This window comes from Mus caroli, unplaced genomic scaffold (assembly GCF_978045245.1).
Source record: "Mus caroli unplaced genomic scaffold, Mus_caroli_1 scaffold_8, whole genome shotgun sequence".
Lineage (NCBI taxonomy): Eukaryota > Metazoa > Chordata > Mammalia > Rodentia > Muridae > Mus > Mus caroli.
This window is the reverse complement of record NW_028227263.1, coordinates 25,421,617-25,436,043: the sequence shown is the minus strand read 5'-3', so window position 1 is coordinate 25,436,043 and position 14,427 is coordinate 25,421,617. Positions and strand designations below refer to the sequence as shown.

General features: G+C 41.2%; 1 protein-coding gene across 1 annotated transcript in view; it reads left to right on the top strand.

Moving 5' to 3' along the window:
* LOC110299107 (phospholipid-transporting ATPase ABCA3-like) overlaps positions 1-14,427 on the top strand; it is a 127,117-nt gene that overhangs the window by 40,269 nt on the left and 72,421 nt on the right. Inside the window, exon 12 of the mRNA XM_029479129.2 lies at positions 5,605-5,722. Within this exon, the coding sequence (XP_029334989.1) occupies positions 5,605-5,722 (118 nt within the window). The remainder of the gene's footprint in view (positions 1-5,604; positions 5,723-14,427) is intronic.

The following is a 14,427-nucleotide window of genomic DNA, read 5'->3' as shown; positions in this document are numbered from 1 at the left end:
AGAAAATTGGAAATAGTGAAAACCCAGCAGTACCACTCTTGGGAATATACCCAAAAGATCTCCCACCATCCCACAGGGACACATGTTCCACTGTGTTCATAGCAGCCTTATTTGTGATAGCCAGAAGCTGAAAACAACCTAGATGTTCCACTACAGAACAATGGATACAGAAAATGTGGTTCATTTACACAAGGGAATACTACTCAGCTGTTAAGAACGAGGGCATCCTGAGTTTTATAGGCAAATGGATTGAACTAGAAAATATCATCCTGAGTGAAGTAACTCAGACTCAAAAAGACATGCATGGTATGTACTCACTAATAAGTGGATATTAGCCAAAAAAAAAAAAAAAAGTACAGAATACCCAAGATAAAGTCCACAGAACTCAAAAAGGTCAACAAGCTGAAGTGTCCAAGTGAGGATGCTTCAGTCCCACTTGGGAGAGAGAAGAAAGCAATCACAAGTGGGGAGAGAGGGAGAGACCTGGGATGGAAAGTGGATGGGACAAGGAGAGGTAGGGAGTTTGGTGGAGATAGGGGAACCTGACCTGGTATTGGATGAGGGAAAAGGACTGAAGCCCTAAGGGCCAGCAGAAAGAATGGAAAAAGGCAACCACTGGAAATAAGAGGTTGGGAGGATCCTCCAGAATGCACCAGAGATCTGGGAGACTCTCAGAACTGAAAGAGAGAGACCTTAGATGAAGTGCCTGACAGTAGGGAGAAGGAACTTATAGAGCCCACCACCAGCAAGAAGACAGGACATCAAGTGAGGGATGGAGTTGCAATCCCCTAGTCACACCTCTGATCCATAACTGTTCCTGTCTGAAAGAATTACAGGGATAGTAATGGAGAGGAGCCTGAGGAAAAGAAGGTCCAGTGACAGGCCCAAAGTGGGATCCAGCTCAAGGGGAAGTCGCAAGGCCTGACACTGTTACTGAGGGTATGGAACACTCACTAAAAGGAATCTATCATGTCTACCTTCTGAAAGACCCAACAAACAGCTGAAAAAGTCAGATGCAGATATTTGCACCCAACCAATGGACAGAAGCAGCAGACTCCTGCTGATAAATTAAGGAAGGCTGAAAGAAGCTGAGGAGAAGGGCAACACTGTAGGAAGACCAGCAGTCTCAATTAATCTGGACCCCCAAGATCTCTCAAACACTAGACCTCCAAACAGACAGCGTACACCAGCTGATATGCGGCCCCCAACATACAGTAGAGAACTTCCAGGTCTCGGTTCAGTCAGAGATGATGCACCTAACCCTCAAGAGACTGGAGGCCCCAGGAAGTTTAGAGGTCAGGTGGGGTGGGGGTCGGGGTGGGGGCATTCATGTGGAGACAGGGAAGTGGGGAGGAGGTATGGGGGTGGGGAAAGGTCGGAATTAAATATGGAGTAAAATAATAAAATATTTTAAAAAAACGAACTTGGAAAAAGAAGAAAAGGTTTTTTTTTTCTTAATTCTGGGTTTTTTTTCTCCTTTTACATGGGTTTGTGCATGTGCACATGTGTATGGGTCCATTATTCATTGAAACATGTCTTTCAATCAGACCTAGACCTCACAAATATGTCTAATCTTGATAGTCATCTTGCTCTATGGATCCTCTGTTTTGCCTTCTCAAACTGGAATTACAAGCAGGCCCATGGCCACCAGGATTTACATGGATTCTGGACCAGACTCATTCTTTCCCTTATGCAGGAAGCACTTTAACCACTCAGCCATTTCCTTGGCCTTCTGTCTCTGTTTTGTTCTGATTTTTGGTACAGAGTGTTGTTATATGACTAGGTTGACTTTGAACTAATGATCTTTCTGCCACCATGTCTCTAATACTAGGATTATTGGTATTGTATCTTTTCACAGGAGATGTTTTCAGTGAAAAGCTAAAAAATCTGCTTCAGTTCTTATTTTGCTTCCTACGTATTCTTTTATTTTTCTGGTAACTTACAAAAATTGGTCACTAATTTTGTACAGTTTGATAGTTTTTACTCAAGGTGGTTTTCCTTTGGATCTCTTCCTGGCTTTATTAACTCAAGAAAATCTATTATTCACACAGGGGAGGATACGGGGTGGTTTTGTTTCTGTTAAATTGCTTTTGAAGCAATTCAATTTCTTGGCAATAGTTGATTCTTTCATATCTGTTTCGCTTAAGTCTATAGATAATTATTCTTTCTTGAGACACAATCCTTTTTTATATTCTATTCAATGCCTGAGAACTTATTGTGCAATGTATTTAAACTATCTGTGTAGGATTTGGGAACATAATAGGACTGACTTTACCTTTGGTCTCTGGAATGACTACCCTTTGCTCCCTGATACATCCTGTAAAACTTCTGTTTCATATGTCACACTGAAATAATCCATGTGAGACAGTTAGAAATCACTACACTTTTATTAAGCCAGTTTAGAGTATAGTAAGTCCTCAAACCAGCTGACCAAGAGCAAGCTCTTGCCTAGGAATGATTCTTGGTGCCACAAATGAAGATAGAGATTTTAAAATCAGAAGGCTACATTCACATCACACCTGATGTAGGCTTACAACCTCTGATCTCATAAACCATCACATAAAGCTGTTCTTCCAGAGGAAACAAACCGTTTTCACCTGTCAGAATTCTTTCTCAGCAGGGTAGGAGGGTCCTATTGATCTCATTAAAAATCACAATAGGACAAAGCATCAACCCACAGATTGGGAAAAGATCTTTACCAACCCTACATCCGATAAAGGGCTAATGTCTAAAATACACAAAGAACTGAAGAAGGTAGACTCCACAGAACCAAATAACCCTATTTTTAAAATGAGGTACAGAGATAAAGAATTCTCAACTGAGGAATCTGGAGTGGCCAAAAAGCACCTAAAGAAATGTTCAACATCTTTAGTCATCAGGGAAGTGCAAATCAGAACGACCCTGAGATTCCACCTCACACCCATTAGAATGGATAAGGTCAAAAACTCAGGGGGGAGCAGATGCTGGTGAGGATGTGGAGAAAGAGGAGCACTCCTCCATTGCAGGTAGGATTGCAAGCTGGTAAAACCATTTTGGAAAACAATCTGGTGGTTCTTCAGAAAATTGAAAATAGTCCTACTTGAAAACCCAGCTATACCACTCCTGGGCATATACCCAGAAGATGTTCCAACATATAAAAAGGACACATGCTTGACTATGTTCATAACAGCCTTATTTGTAATAGCCAGAAGCTGGAAACAATCCGTATGTCCCTCAGCAAAACAATGGATACAGAAAATGTGGTACATTTACACAATGGGGTTGTACTATTAAAAAAAAATGACTTCATGAAATTCACAGGCAAATGGAGCTAGAAAATATCCTGGTGAGGTAACCCAAACACAAAAGAACACACATGGTGTGTACTTGCTGATAAATGGATATTAGGCAAAAAGCTCAGAATACCCACGATACAACTCACAAACCATATGAAGCTCAAGAAGGATGACAAAAGTGTGGATGCTTTAGTCCTGCTTAGATGAGTGAACAAAATCATGGGAGGTAGAAGGAGGAAGAGACCTGGGAGGGAGAGAGGAGGAGGAGGGGAAAAGGGGGCAGGATCAGGTATGAGAAGAGACAGGAAAGAAGTTCAGAGGGTCAAGAAAATTAATATAAATATGTAGCAGTGGGGGATGGGGAACGGGGGTAGCCACTGGAAAGTCCTAGATGCCAAGTGAGAGGTTCTCAGGACCCAACAGGGGGAAATGACATTACCTAAAATAACCAACAAAGAGGAGATAGAACCTGTAGAGACAATATCCAGAGGTTAGGCATGGCCCCCAGTTGAGGAATGGGGCCACCCACCCATCTCAAAAATTTTAAGCCAGAATTGTTACAATCTAAAGGAAACACAGGGACAAAAAAATGGAGCAGAAACTGAAGGAAAGGCCATCCAGAGACCGTCCCACCTAGGGATACATCCCATCTGAAGACACCAAACCCAGATACCATTGCTGATGCCAAGAAGCACTTGCTGACAGGAGCATGGTATAGTTGTCCCCTGAGAGGCTCTGCCAGAGCTTGATTAATACAGATGGGGATGCTCTCAGCCAACTATCAGACTGAGCAGAGGGACCCCAATGGAAGAGTTAGGGGAAGGATGGAAGGGGATTGCAACCCCACAGGAAGAACAACAATATCAACTAACCAGACCCCCCCCCCCAAGCACCCAGGGACTAAACCACCAACCAAAGAGGATATATGGAGGGCTCTATGACTCCAACTACATATGAAATAAATAAGGATCTTGCATCAGTGGGACGGGAGGCCCTTAGTCCTATGGAGGCTTCATGCCCCAGCGTAGGGCAATGGTAGAGGGGTGAAGTAGGAGTGGGTGGGTAAGTGGGAGGACACCCTCATAGAGGCAAAGGGGAGGAGCAATGGGATTGGGGCTTTGTGGAGGGGAAACCAGGAAGGGAGACAACATTTGAAATCCAAATAAATAAAATAACCAATAAAAAATAATAAAAACACTTTTCTTCAAGGGGAGGAGGTCAGGGGCCAAGACAATCTGACCTTTCTTAACCTCTTAAAGTACTATCAGGTGTATCATTTTAGGCCCTTTGTTTTGTTCATAATGCTGTTCATATCTGCCGCTACTCTTACATGCCCTCATCTTTTGTCCCACTGTGTTTTGTGAAGGCTTCTGTGAAACAGGGATTATGTGTGATTTCTGTTAAGGTGTAGAATTACATTCAAGCATCTCTTGTGTGCATATTGAGATACATTAGATGAGTTTGAAGGAACAGTTAAATATTTTTTCAAAAGATAATTTTGATTTTTATATTTATTGATGTGTAAGTTAATAATAAAGATATATTCAGGGTTTTAGACATGCCAATTTTGAGATATTTATGAAATGTTCAAATATGTTTCTGGTAAATATTTAGAGATACAAAGCTACTCCTAACTTAAAGGAATATAGTGACTGTATAAACTGATAACATCGACTACTTCCTGGCATGGCTAAGGGGAAGGGTTTTATTGTAAATAAAGGGTTCATTGTAGAAAGAACAGCCAGAGACATCTGGAAGGGTCTAGAACAGAAAGAGAAAGTAGACTGAATGTGGCCAGCAGATTGGACCAGGCCATGAGAGCATCAGGAACAGAGCAGAGCAGAGTGCAGGAGAAATAGCAGGGTTAGAAGGAGAATGGGTAGCTGGGGGTAGAGGAGCCAATGAGCTGGGGGAGTGTAAGGGAGGTGAGAAGAGCTAAGATGCTAATGTGTACTTTGAAATGTATATAACATGTATATGTATATATATATATATGTATATATACACACACACACACACACACACCTACATACATACACAATACATACACACATACATACATACATACATGTATGGTAGTGGGGAACCAGCTTCACAAATTACTGAGGAATACCTGCTTTTGTCTAACTGCAAGAAATCTTTCTAGAGTCCAGGCTGAGCCCATTTCTGGATATCTGGACTGCTTTTTGAAGTTTGGGAAACTAGAGTTTCCTTTGGACCTAACAACATTATCCACTATTGATAGCATGTGTTGGATGATATAAGTGCAGAGGATGTTAATGTTTGCCTTTTTAATTGACAGATAACATGTTACTCTTTCATCCCACAGGAATTTAGAAACAAACCCGCAGTAAACAACTTGTCACTGAACATATATGAGGGGCAGGTCACTGTTCTTCTGGGACACAACGGGGCAGGAAAGACCACAACCCTGTCTGTTCTCACAGGTGTGTATCCATCTGCATCCAGGGTAAAGGTATCGTAATGAGACTGAAAACAGTGAGTGTTACTCTTGGGGCCTGACCGCTGATTTCTCCAGACACAACAGAATAGTCATGTGTCTAGGTTAAGATTTCCATTGCTGTGAAGAGACAACATGACGAAGCCAACTCTTATAAAGAAAAACATTTCATGGGGGCTGGCTTAACAGTTTCAGAGATTCAGTCTATTATCATGGCAGAGTACAACAGATGTGATGCTGGAGAAGGAGCTGAAAGTTCTATATCTTGATCCAAAGGCAGCAATAGGAGACTGTGTGACACTGGGTATAGCTTGAATGAGTATAAGGCCTCAAAGCCTGCTTCTACAGGGACACACTTTCTCCAGTAAGGCCATACTTACTCCAATAAAGCCACACTCCCTAGTAGTGCCACTCCTTATGGGCCAAGCATTCAGACATGAGTCTGTGGGGGCCAAATCTATTCAAACCATCACACCGTACTATTTGAACCAAAGTACTCTTAGAAAAAATTCAGAATTCAGTTAAGAAAAGTCACTCTGAACAACAAAACTATATGTTAAAAAAAAAAGATTGTACCAATCCAGAGGAAATGCAGATGTGCTGTGTTACTGTAAAACCGTCTTTCAAGATATTTAACTCATAGCCTAGAGGATAGCTTTCATTAGTTTTCTCTCAGGGAGCAGAAGGGAGAGAGTGCACCTTCTACCTAGTCTTGTAGACTCAAGATTGCTCTCCAAGGGCCGGATTTCTACTTCATCTCTTCCCAGATGCTGAATCAATACTAGAACTTGGATACCCAAACATCAGGGAAAAGAGATAGAGGGAAGGTATTTTCCTAGAGCCTTCAGGCTTCTGAAGAGAGCATAATGAGAGAGCAGAAAAAGAAGGCAAATAGTCTTATTCCAAATCTCTTAAAGTTCCAGCTGAAGGACTGATTTCTATTTCACTTATGCTGAGTGCTAAGGGAACAATGAAGCCCAGAAACTAGGATAGCTAAGAGTAGAAGAGGAGGCAGACACCTTCCTACAGCAGACCCTGCCCTGCAAGGTGGGAAAATGCACAGAACAAGTGCTTTTCCTCCCCTGGAGACAGAAAAACTAGAGCAAGACTTATTCCCAAGTCTTTCTGTATTCTCCAAAGAACTAATCTCTTTTCCACTTTGTGTTAAACAATCATTTTCTGTGTAGTGTATGACCTACAATGAACAATACTATATAAAAGAGTCTAAATGTGTTAAAAGCTTCAATTTCATGTTAGGTGTTACTCCCCAGAAGTAAATAATTGAGGTATGGATATGGTGTGTTTAGCATAATATATTACATGCATATTTCAAAGTCCACTGGCATGCATACTTTAACTGCATGTGGTACTTTATCAAATGTACATCAATATAGCTAAAACCTAGCCGGGCGTGGTGGCGCACGCCTTTAATCCCAGCACTCGGGAGGCAGAGGCAGGCGGATTTCTGAGTTCGAGGCCAGCCTGGTCTACAAAGTGAGCTCCAGGACAGCCAGGGCTATACAGAGAAACCCTGTCTCGAAAAACCAAATATATATATATATATATATATATATATATATATATATATATATATATATATATAGCTAAAACCTAAAATTATAATTCTTTTTTGGATACATGTCCAGGAATATTGAGAACAGAGTCTTAAGAGATATTTTCACACTCAAGTTTCTGACAGTATTTGCCCAAGATACAGAAGTAACCCAGATTTCTGTTAACAGATAACTGGTAAGAAAAATGTAGTATATTCATATTCATATATTAAAATACTAAGACTTAAACCAGAAGGAAATCCTGTCTCATGCTATAAACATAGATGAAATCTGATATTACTAAGCAAATCAATTACAAAAAGATAAATTTAGAATAATTCCACACCTGAAAACTTAATAGAAGCAGCTTGGAGAATATGATTGACAGAGATTTTTTTCATCACAAACAATGGAATATAGCTGGTAGCACAATGACATTTTTAAAGTAGAGGAGGACATAGATTTTTTTAACCAAATTTTTATGACTAACAAAACTGTCCTTTAAAAATAATAGAGAAATTTAGACGGCAGAAAATAGAGGCTGAAAGAATTCATTACTATAATATTTAACATTACAGAAAATGCTGGAATCCTTTATGTAATAATGAAAATAAACTAGAAAGTAACTTTTTTCTTTTTTATTAATTTTTTTTAGATATTTTCTTTATTTACATTTCAAATGTTATACCTTTTCCTACTTTCCCCTCTGAAAATCCCCTATCCCCTCCCCTCTCCCCTCCTCCCCAACCCACCCACTCCCATTCCTGGTCCTGGCATTCCCCTATACTGGGGCATAGAGCCTTCACAGGACCAAGGGCCTCTCCTCCCATTGATGACCCACTAGGCCATCCTCTGCTACAAATACAGCTAGAGCCACAAGTTCCACCATGTGTTTACTTTGATTGGTGATATAGTTCCAAGGAGCTCTGAGGGTACTGGTTAGTTCATATTGATGTTCTTTCTATGGGACTTCAGCCCCCTTCAGCTCCCTGGGTATTTCTCTGGCTCCTTCATTGGGAACCTTGTGATCCATCCAATGGATGCATCCATTTCTGTATTTGCCAGGCTCCTGTCAGCAGGCTCTTGTTGGCATCTGCCTAGTATCTGGGTTTGGTGGTTGTTTATGGGGTGGAACCCCAAGTGGGGCAATCCCTGGATAGTCATTCCTTCAGGTTCTGCTCCAAACTTTGTCTCTGTAACTCCATCCATGGGTATTTTGTTCCCCATTCTGAGAAGGAGCAAAGTATACAAACTTTGGTCTTCCTTCTTCTTCAGTTTCATGTGTTTTGCAAATTGTATCTTGGGTATTCTAAATTTCTGGGCTAATATCCACTTACCAGTGAGTACATATCATGTGTCTTCTTTTGTGATTGGGATACCTCACTCAGGATAATATCCTCCAGATACATCCATTTGACTAAGAATTTCATAAATTCATTGTTTTTAATAGCTGAGTAGTACTCCATTGTGTAAATGTACCACATTTTCTGTATCCATTCTTCTGTTGAGGGACATCTGGGTTCTTTCCAACTTCTGGCTAGTATAAATAAGGCTGCTATGAACATAGTGGAGCATGTGTCCCTATTACAAGTTGGAGCATCTTCTGGGTATATGCCCAGGAGAGGAATTGCTGGATCTTCTGTTAGTACTATGTCCAATTTTCTGAGGAACCGTCAAACTGATTTCCAGAGTGGTTGTACCAGCTTGCAATCCCACCAACAATGGAGGAGTGTTCCTCTTTCTCCATATCCTCGCCAGTATCCTGTCACCTGAATTTTTGATCTTAGCCATTCTGACTGATGTGAGGTGGAATTTCAGGGTTGTTTTGATTTGCACTTCCCTGATGATTAAGGATGTTGAACATTTTTTCAGGTGCTTCTCAGCCATTCGGTATTCCTCAGGTGAGAATTCTTTGTTTAGCTCTGTTCCCCATTTTTAAATAGGGTTATTTGATTTTCTGGAGTCCAACTTCTTGAGTTCTTTTTATATATTGGATATTAGTCCCCTATCTGATTTAGGATTGGTAAAGATCCTTTCCCAATCTGTTGATGGTCTTTTTGTCTTATTCACAGTGTCCTTTACCTTACAGAAGCTTTGCAATTTTATGAGGTCCCATTTGTTGATTCTCGATCTTAGAGCACAAGCCATTGCTGTTCTGTTCAGGAATTTTTCCCCTGTGTTCATATCTTTGAGGCTTTCCTCCACTTTCTCCTCTATAACTTTCAGTGTCTCTAGTTTTATGTGGAGGTCCTTGATCCACTTAGACTTGAGTTTGTACAAGGAGGTAAGAACAGATCAATTCACATTCTTCTACATGATAACTGCCGGTTGTGCCAGCACCATTTGTTGAAAATGCTGTCTTTTTTCCACTGGGTGGTTTTAGCTCCTTTGTCAAAGATAGGTGTGTGGGTTCATTTCTGGGTCTTCTATTCTATTCCATTGATCTACCTGTCTGTCATTGTACCAGTACCATGCAGTTTTTATCACAATTGCTCTGTAGTACAGCTTGAGGTCAGACATGGTGATCCCACCAGAGGTTCTTTTATTGTTGAGAATAGTTTTTCCTATCCTAGGTTTTTTGTTATTCCAGATGAATTTGCAAATTGCTCTTTCTAACTCAGTGAAGAATTGAGTTGGAATTTTGATGGGGATTGCAATGAATCTGTAGATTGCTTTTGGCAAGATAGACATTTTTAATATATTAATCCTGCCAATGCCAAAGAGCATATGAGATCTTTCCGTCTTCTGAGATCTTCTTCAATTTCTTTCTTCAGAGACTTGAAGTTCTTCTCATATAGATCTTTCACTTCCTTAGTTAGAGTCACACCAAGGTATTTTATATTATTTGTGACTATTGTGAAGGGTGTTGTTTCCCTAGTTTATTTCTCAGCCTGTTTATCCTTAGAAAAAGGCCACTGATTTGTTTGAGTTAATTTTATATCCAGCTACTTCACTGAAGCTGTTTATCAGGTTTAGGAGTTCTCTGGTGGAATTTTTAGGGTCAGTTATATATACTATCATATCATCTGCAAATAGTGATATTTTGACTTCTTTCTTTCCAATTTGTATCCATTTGATTTCCTTTTGTTGTCTAATTGCTCTAGCTAGGACTTCAAGTACTATATTGAATAGGTAGGGAGAAAGTGGGCAGCCTTGTTTAGTCCCTGATTCTAGTGGGATTGCTTCAAGTTTCTCTCGATTTAGTTTGATGTTGGCTACTGGTTTGCTGTATATTGCTTTTATTTTGTTTAGGTATGGGCCTTGAATTCCTGATCTTTCCAAGACTTTTATGATAAATGGGACTAAGGCTGATCTTCAATAACTACATAAATAATAGAAAACCTACATTCATATGGAAGCTGAACAACACTCTACTCAATGATAACTTGGTCAAGGAAGAAATAAAGAAAGAAATTAAAAACTTTTTAGAGTTTAATGAAAATGAAGCCGCAACATACCCAAACTTATGGGACACAATGAAAACAGTCCTAAGAGGAAAACTCATAGCTCTGAGTGGTGCCAAAAAGGAATTGGAGAGAGCATACACTAGCAGCTTGACAGCACACCTAAAAGCTCTAGAACAAAAGGAAGCAAATTCACCCAAGAGGAGTAGATGGCAGGAAATAATCAAACTCAGGGCCGAAATCAACCAAGTAGAAACAAAAAGAACTATTCAAAGAATCAACGAAACCAGGAGATGTTTTTTTAGAAAATCAACAAGATAGATAAACCCGTAGCCAGAATAACTAGAGGGCACAGGGACAGTATCCTAACTAACAAAATCGGAAATGAAAAGAGAGACATAACTACAGAACCTGAGGAAATCCAAAACATCATCAGCTCCTCCTACAAAAGGCTATACTCAATAAAACTGGAAAACCTGGACGAAGTGGACAATTTTCTAGACAGATACCAGGTACCAAAGTTAAATCAAGATCAGAATAACGATCTAAACAGTCCCACATCCCCTAAAGAAATAGAAGCAATCATCAATAGTCTCCCAACCAAAAAGAAGCCCAGGACCAGATAGGTTTAGTGCAGAGTTCTATCAGACCTTCAAAGAAGACCTAATTCCAATTCTCCTCAAACTATTCCAGAAAATAGAAACAGAAGGTACTCTACCCAATTCATTCTCTGAAGCCACAATTACTCTGATACCTAAACCACATAAAGACCCAACAAAGAAAGAGAACTTCAGACTAATTTCCCTTATGAATATCGATGCAAAATACTCAATAAAATTCTCGCAAACCAAATCCAAGAACACATCAAAACCATCATTCATCATCATCAAGTAGGCTTCATCCCATAGTTTTCTTGGCATTGCCAAATTTAAATGCCTAAAGAGGGGACCTCTGAGTCCACAAGTAGAAGTCTTAGCAGTAGCTTTTAAGGTGTACCATGGAAGAGATTAAAAAAAAAAAGCCCCCAAACAAAAATACTTGATGCTGACTGAGGCCAGCTGTAATTGGTGCCCAGACTCCCAAAGCCCATGAACCTTCATATTCCTGCTTCAAATACAGTCAGGAGGGTCCCTGGGCCCAGGTTTGTTCAAACCCTTGCAAACCATTTCAGCCTTGCCCACGGTGCCACCAAGAGGAACACTGGGCAGCTGAACAACTGCATCTCCTTCATGGCACCATCCAGCTAACCTCCTAGGTCTGGCCATGGATGACTATGGTGGCCCAGGCTCTCTTGGCCCAACCACTGCCATCTCCAACAGAAAGCCTTGGGTAGTCGACACAGTATCACAGCCATCCATATTCATTCTGGATACTAGGGCTACTTTTTTGGTCCTGATGGAGTTGTGGGGACCCACATCTCCTTCTCGTACCTCTGTTGACAGAGTAGGGAACAGCCTCACTAAACCCTACCACTTTTAATTATAGAGGTATCCCCCCTTATCTACTCCTTCCAAGTGGTGTCAGCCTGTCCTGTCCCCTTGCTGGGAAAGGACCTCCTGGCTAAAGTAGGACCACCACCCACATCTGCTTAACCCCAGGCTCTTGAGACTCCCATCCTTCTCTTCCAAACCACACAATCTGATACACCTTTGCCCTTAGCAGCTTCCTAGGTAGATTCCCTAGTATGGGATACCCAAAACCCTATATAGCCAAACATTGATCCCTTCCTGACATCCAATTGCTAAACCTTAACAATACATCACCCAAGCTCAATACCCACTCTCTCCAAAGCCTAGGGAACGTAAGCCTCTTATCACTGATAGCTTAAGAATAAGCCTTCTGCACTCCAGTCTTCTCCCTTAAATATTCTCATACTCATGGTTCAAAAAACCCAATGAAACCTACTGCATGGTTGAGGATCTCCAGCTTATCAACTTGGCAGTGGTTCCTCTTTACCATATAGTACCCAACCCCCATACTTTCCTCTCCACTATCCCCTCAGAGACCTCTCATTTCTATGTCCTAGACCTAAAGGGTGCCTTCTTTTCTTTTTCTCTTGACCCCCAGGCAAAAAATATCTTTGCCTTTACTTGGACTAACCCAGACACTCATCCTTCTACCCAACTCTCATGGATTGCCCTACCCCAGGGGTTCTAGGACAGCCTACATCTATTGGCCAGGCTTGGCCTCTGACTTACTCTCTTTGTCTCCCTAAATCTAAACTTAAACAATATGTACATTATCTTCTACCTTGTAGTCCATTGCTACAAGTTCACCAAGCTGACACCTCTACCTTATTAAATTTTCTGTCTGGCTGGGGATATAAGGTCTCACCCTCTTAAGATCCAGGTATCCAACCCTTAGATTGCTTATCTGAAACTAGATATTATTCCAACTTACAAGGTTATTAACCTTGACAGAAAACACTTAATTTCTTCACTCACAGTACCCAATACCAAGAACAAAATTCTATCCATCTTAAGGATGGCTGATTTCTTGCATTCTTGTATCCTCTCGTTCTCTCTTTCTGCCCACCTCTTATATGAGGGGGACTTTGGCCCTTCACATGAACCCCTCCTCATGCCTATTGCCAAGCACTTTCATAAGCTTCAGTGGGCTGTCATCCAGACCCTAGCACTACATTTTCCAGACTAACTCACCCCTTTTCCTTCTATGTCACAGAAAAGGAAGGATGTGCCCTTGGACCCTGGGTCACTGAGACTTTCCTTTGCACTCATTGCATACTTATTTAAAAAATTAGACCATACTATCCAAAGATGAGCAGCTTGCCTGCATGCTCTGGCTATAGCCAACCTCTTATACACAAAAAAATTAACCTTCAGGTTACCCACTGCTGTCTTCTCTTTACACCAAGTATTCCAGCTTCTCACATACACGGGTCTGCTCCCTTCCCAAGTTCTCCCTCTTCAGGTGGCATTGGTAGATGAGGTCACACTTACCTTTCAGCCATGCTTGTGTCTCAACATTTCAAACTGACTCAAGTTGCTGATTTGACCCTTTTAAGGTACATATGGATCGTTTGTTTCTGCTGGCTTCTGCCACCCACTGTATTTGGTTCAAACTTTTAAAGTCTGCCTCTTCAGCCACGTTTCCCCTCCACCTGCTGTAACAATCTATCTCTCCTTGCTTACTTGATATGTGTATTCTCTCTGGCTCCTGGGGCCTGCTATGCCCTCCAGGGCACTATATGGGCAACTCTCTAGTTATTAAGACATTTATTCCTCTTTCTTGTAAAAGCAGCACCAGACCAACTTTCACTGTGAGAACCATGCCCTAGGAGCTTCTGCTCAGTCCCATAGCTCTCTTCTGCTCTCCTGGGCCCCTGCAACCTTGACACTCATGTCTCTCAGCTCCATCCTAGAAGGCTCACAGCTTCTCTGTGCCCTCTTGGGTTTCTCTCTTGTCTCTCCACTCCCACTTGAAGCTTATAGAAACCTCCTCCTACAGAATCTTGAGACCCTTTCTCTCCTCCGTGGACTCAGATTTTATTAAAGCCTCATTCTGTTGCTACAAACAGCTTGGCCTCAGTATAACTAAATGGCCAAAATTGGCATGCTCGATTCTCAATAATGGCAACTTCAGCCAATGGACAAACAAACCAGCTGATTTCTTCCCTAGCTCTTTACAATTAGTTTCCATCTAAGTTCATCCAAGATCTCCAATGGATGAATCAGACTATCCTTACCTTACAGGGCCAAATAGACTCACTGGCC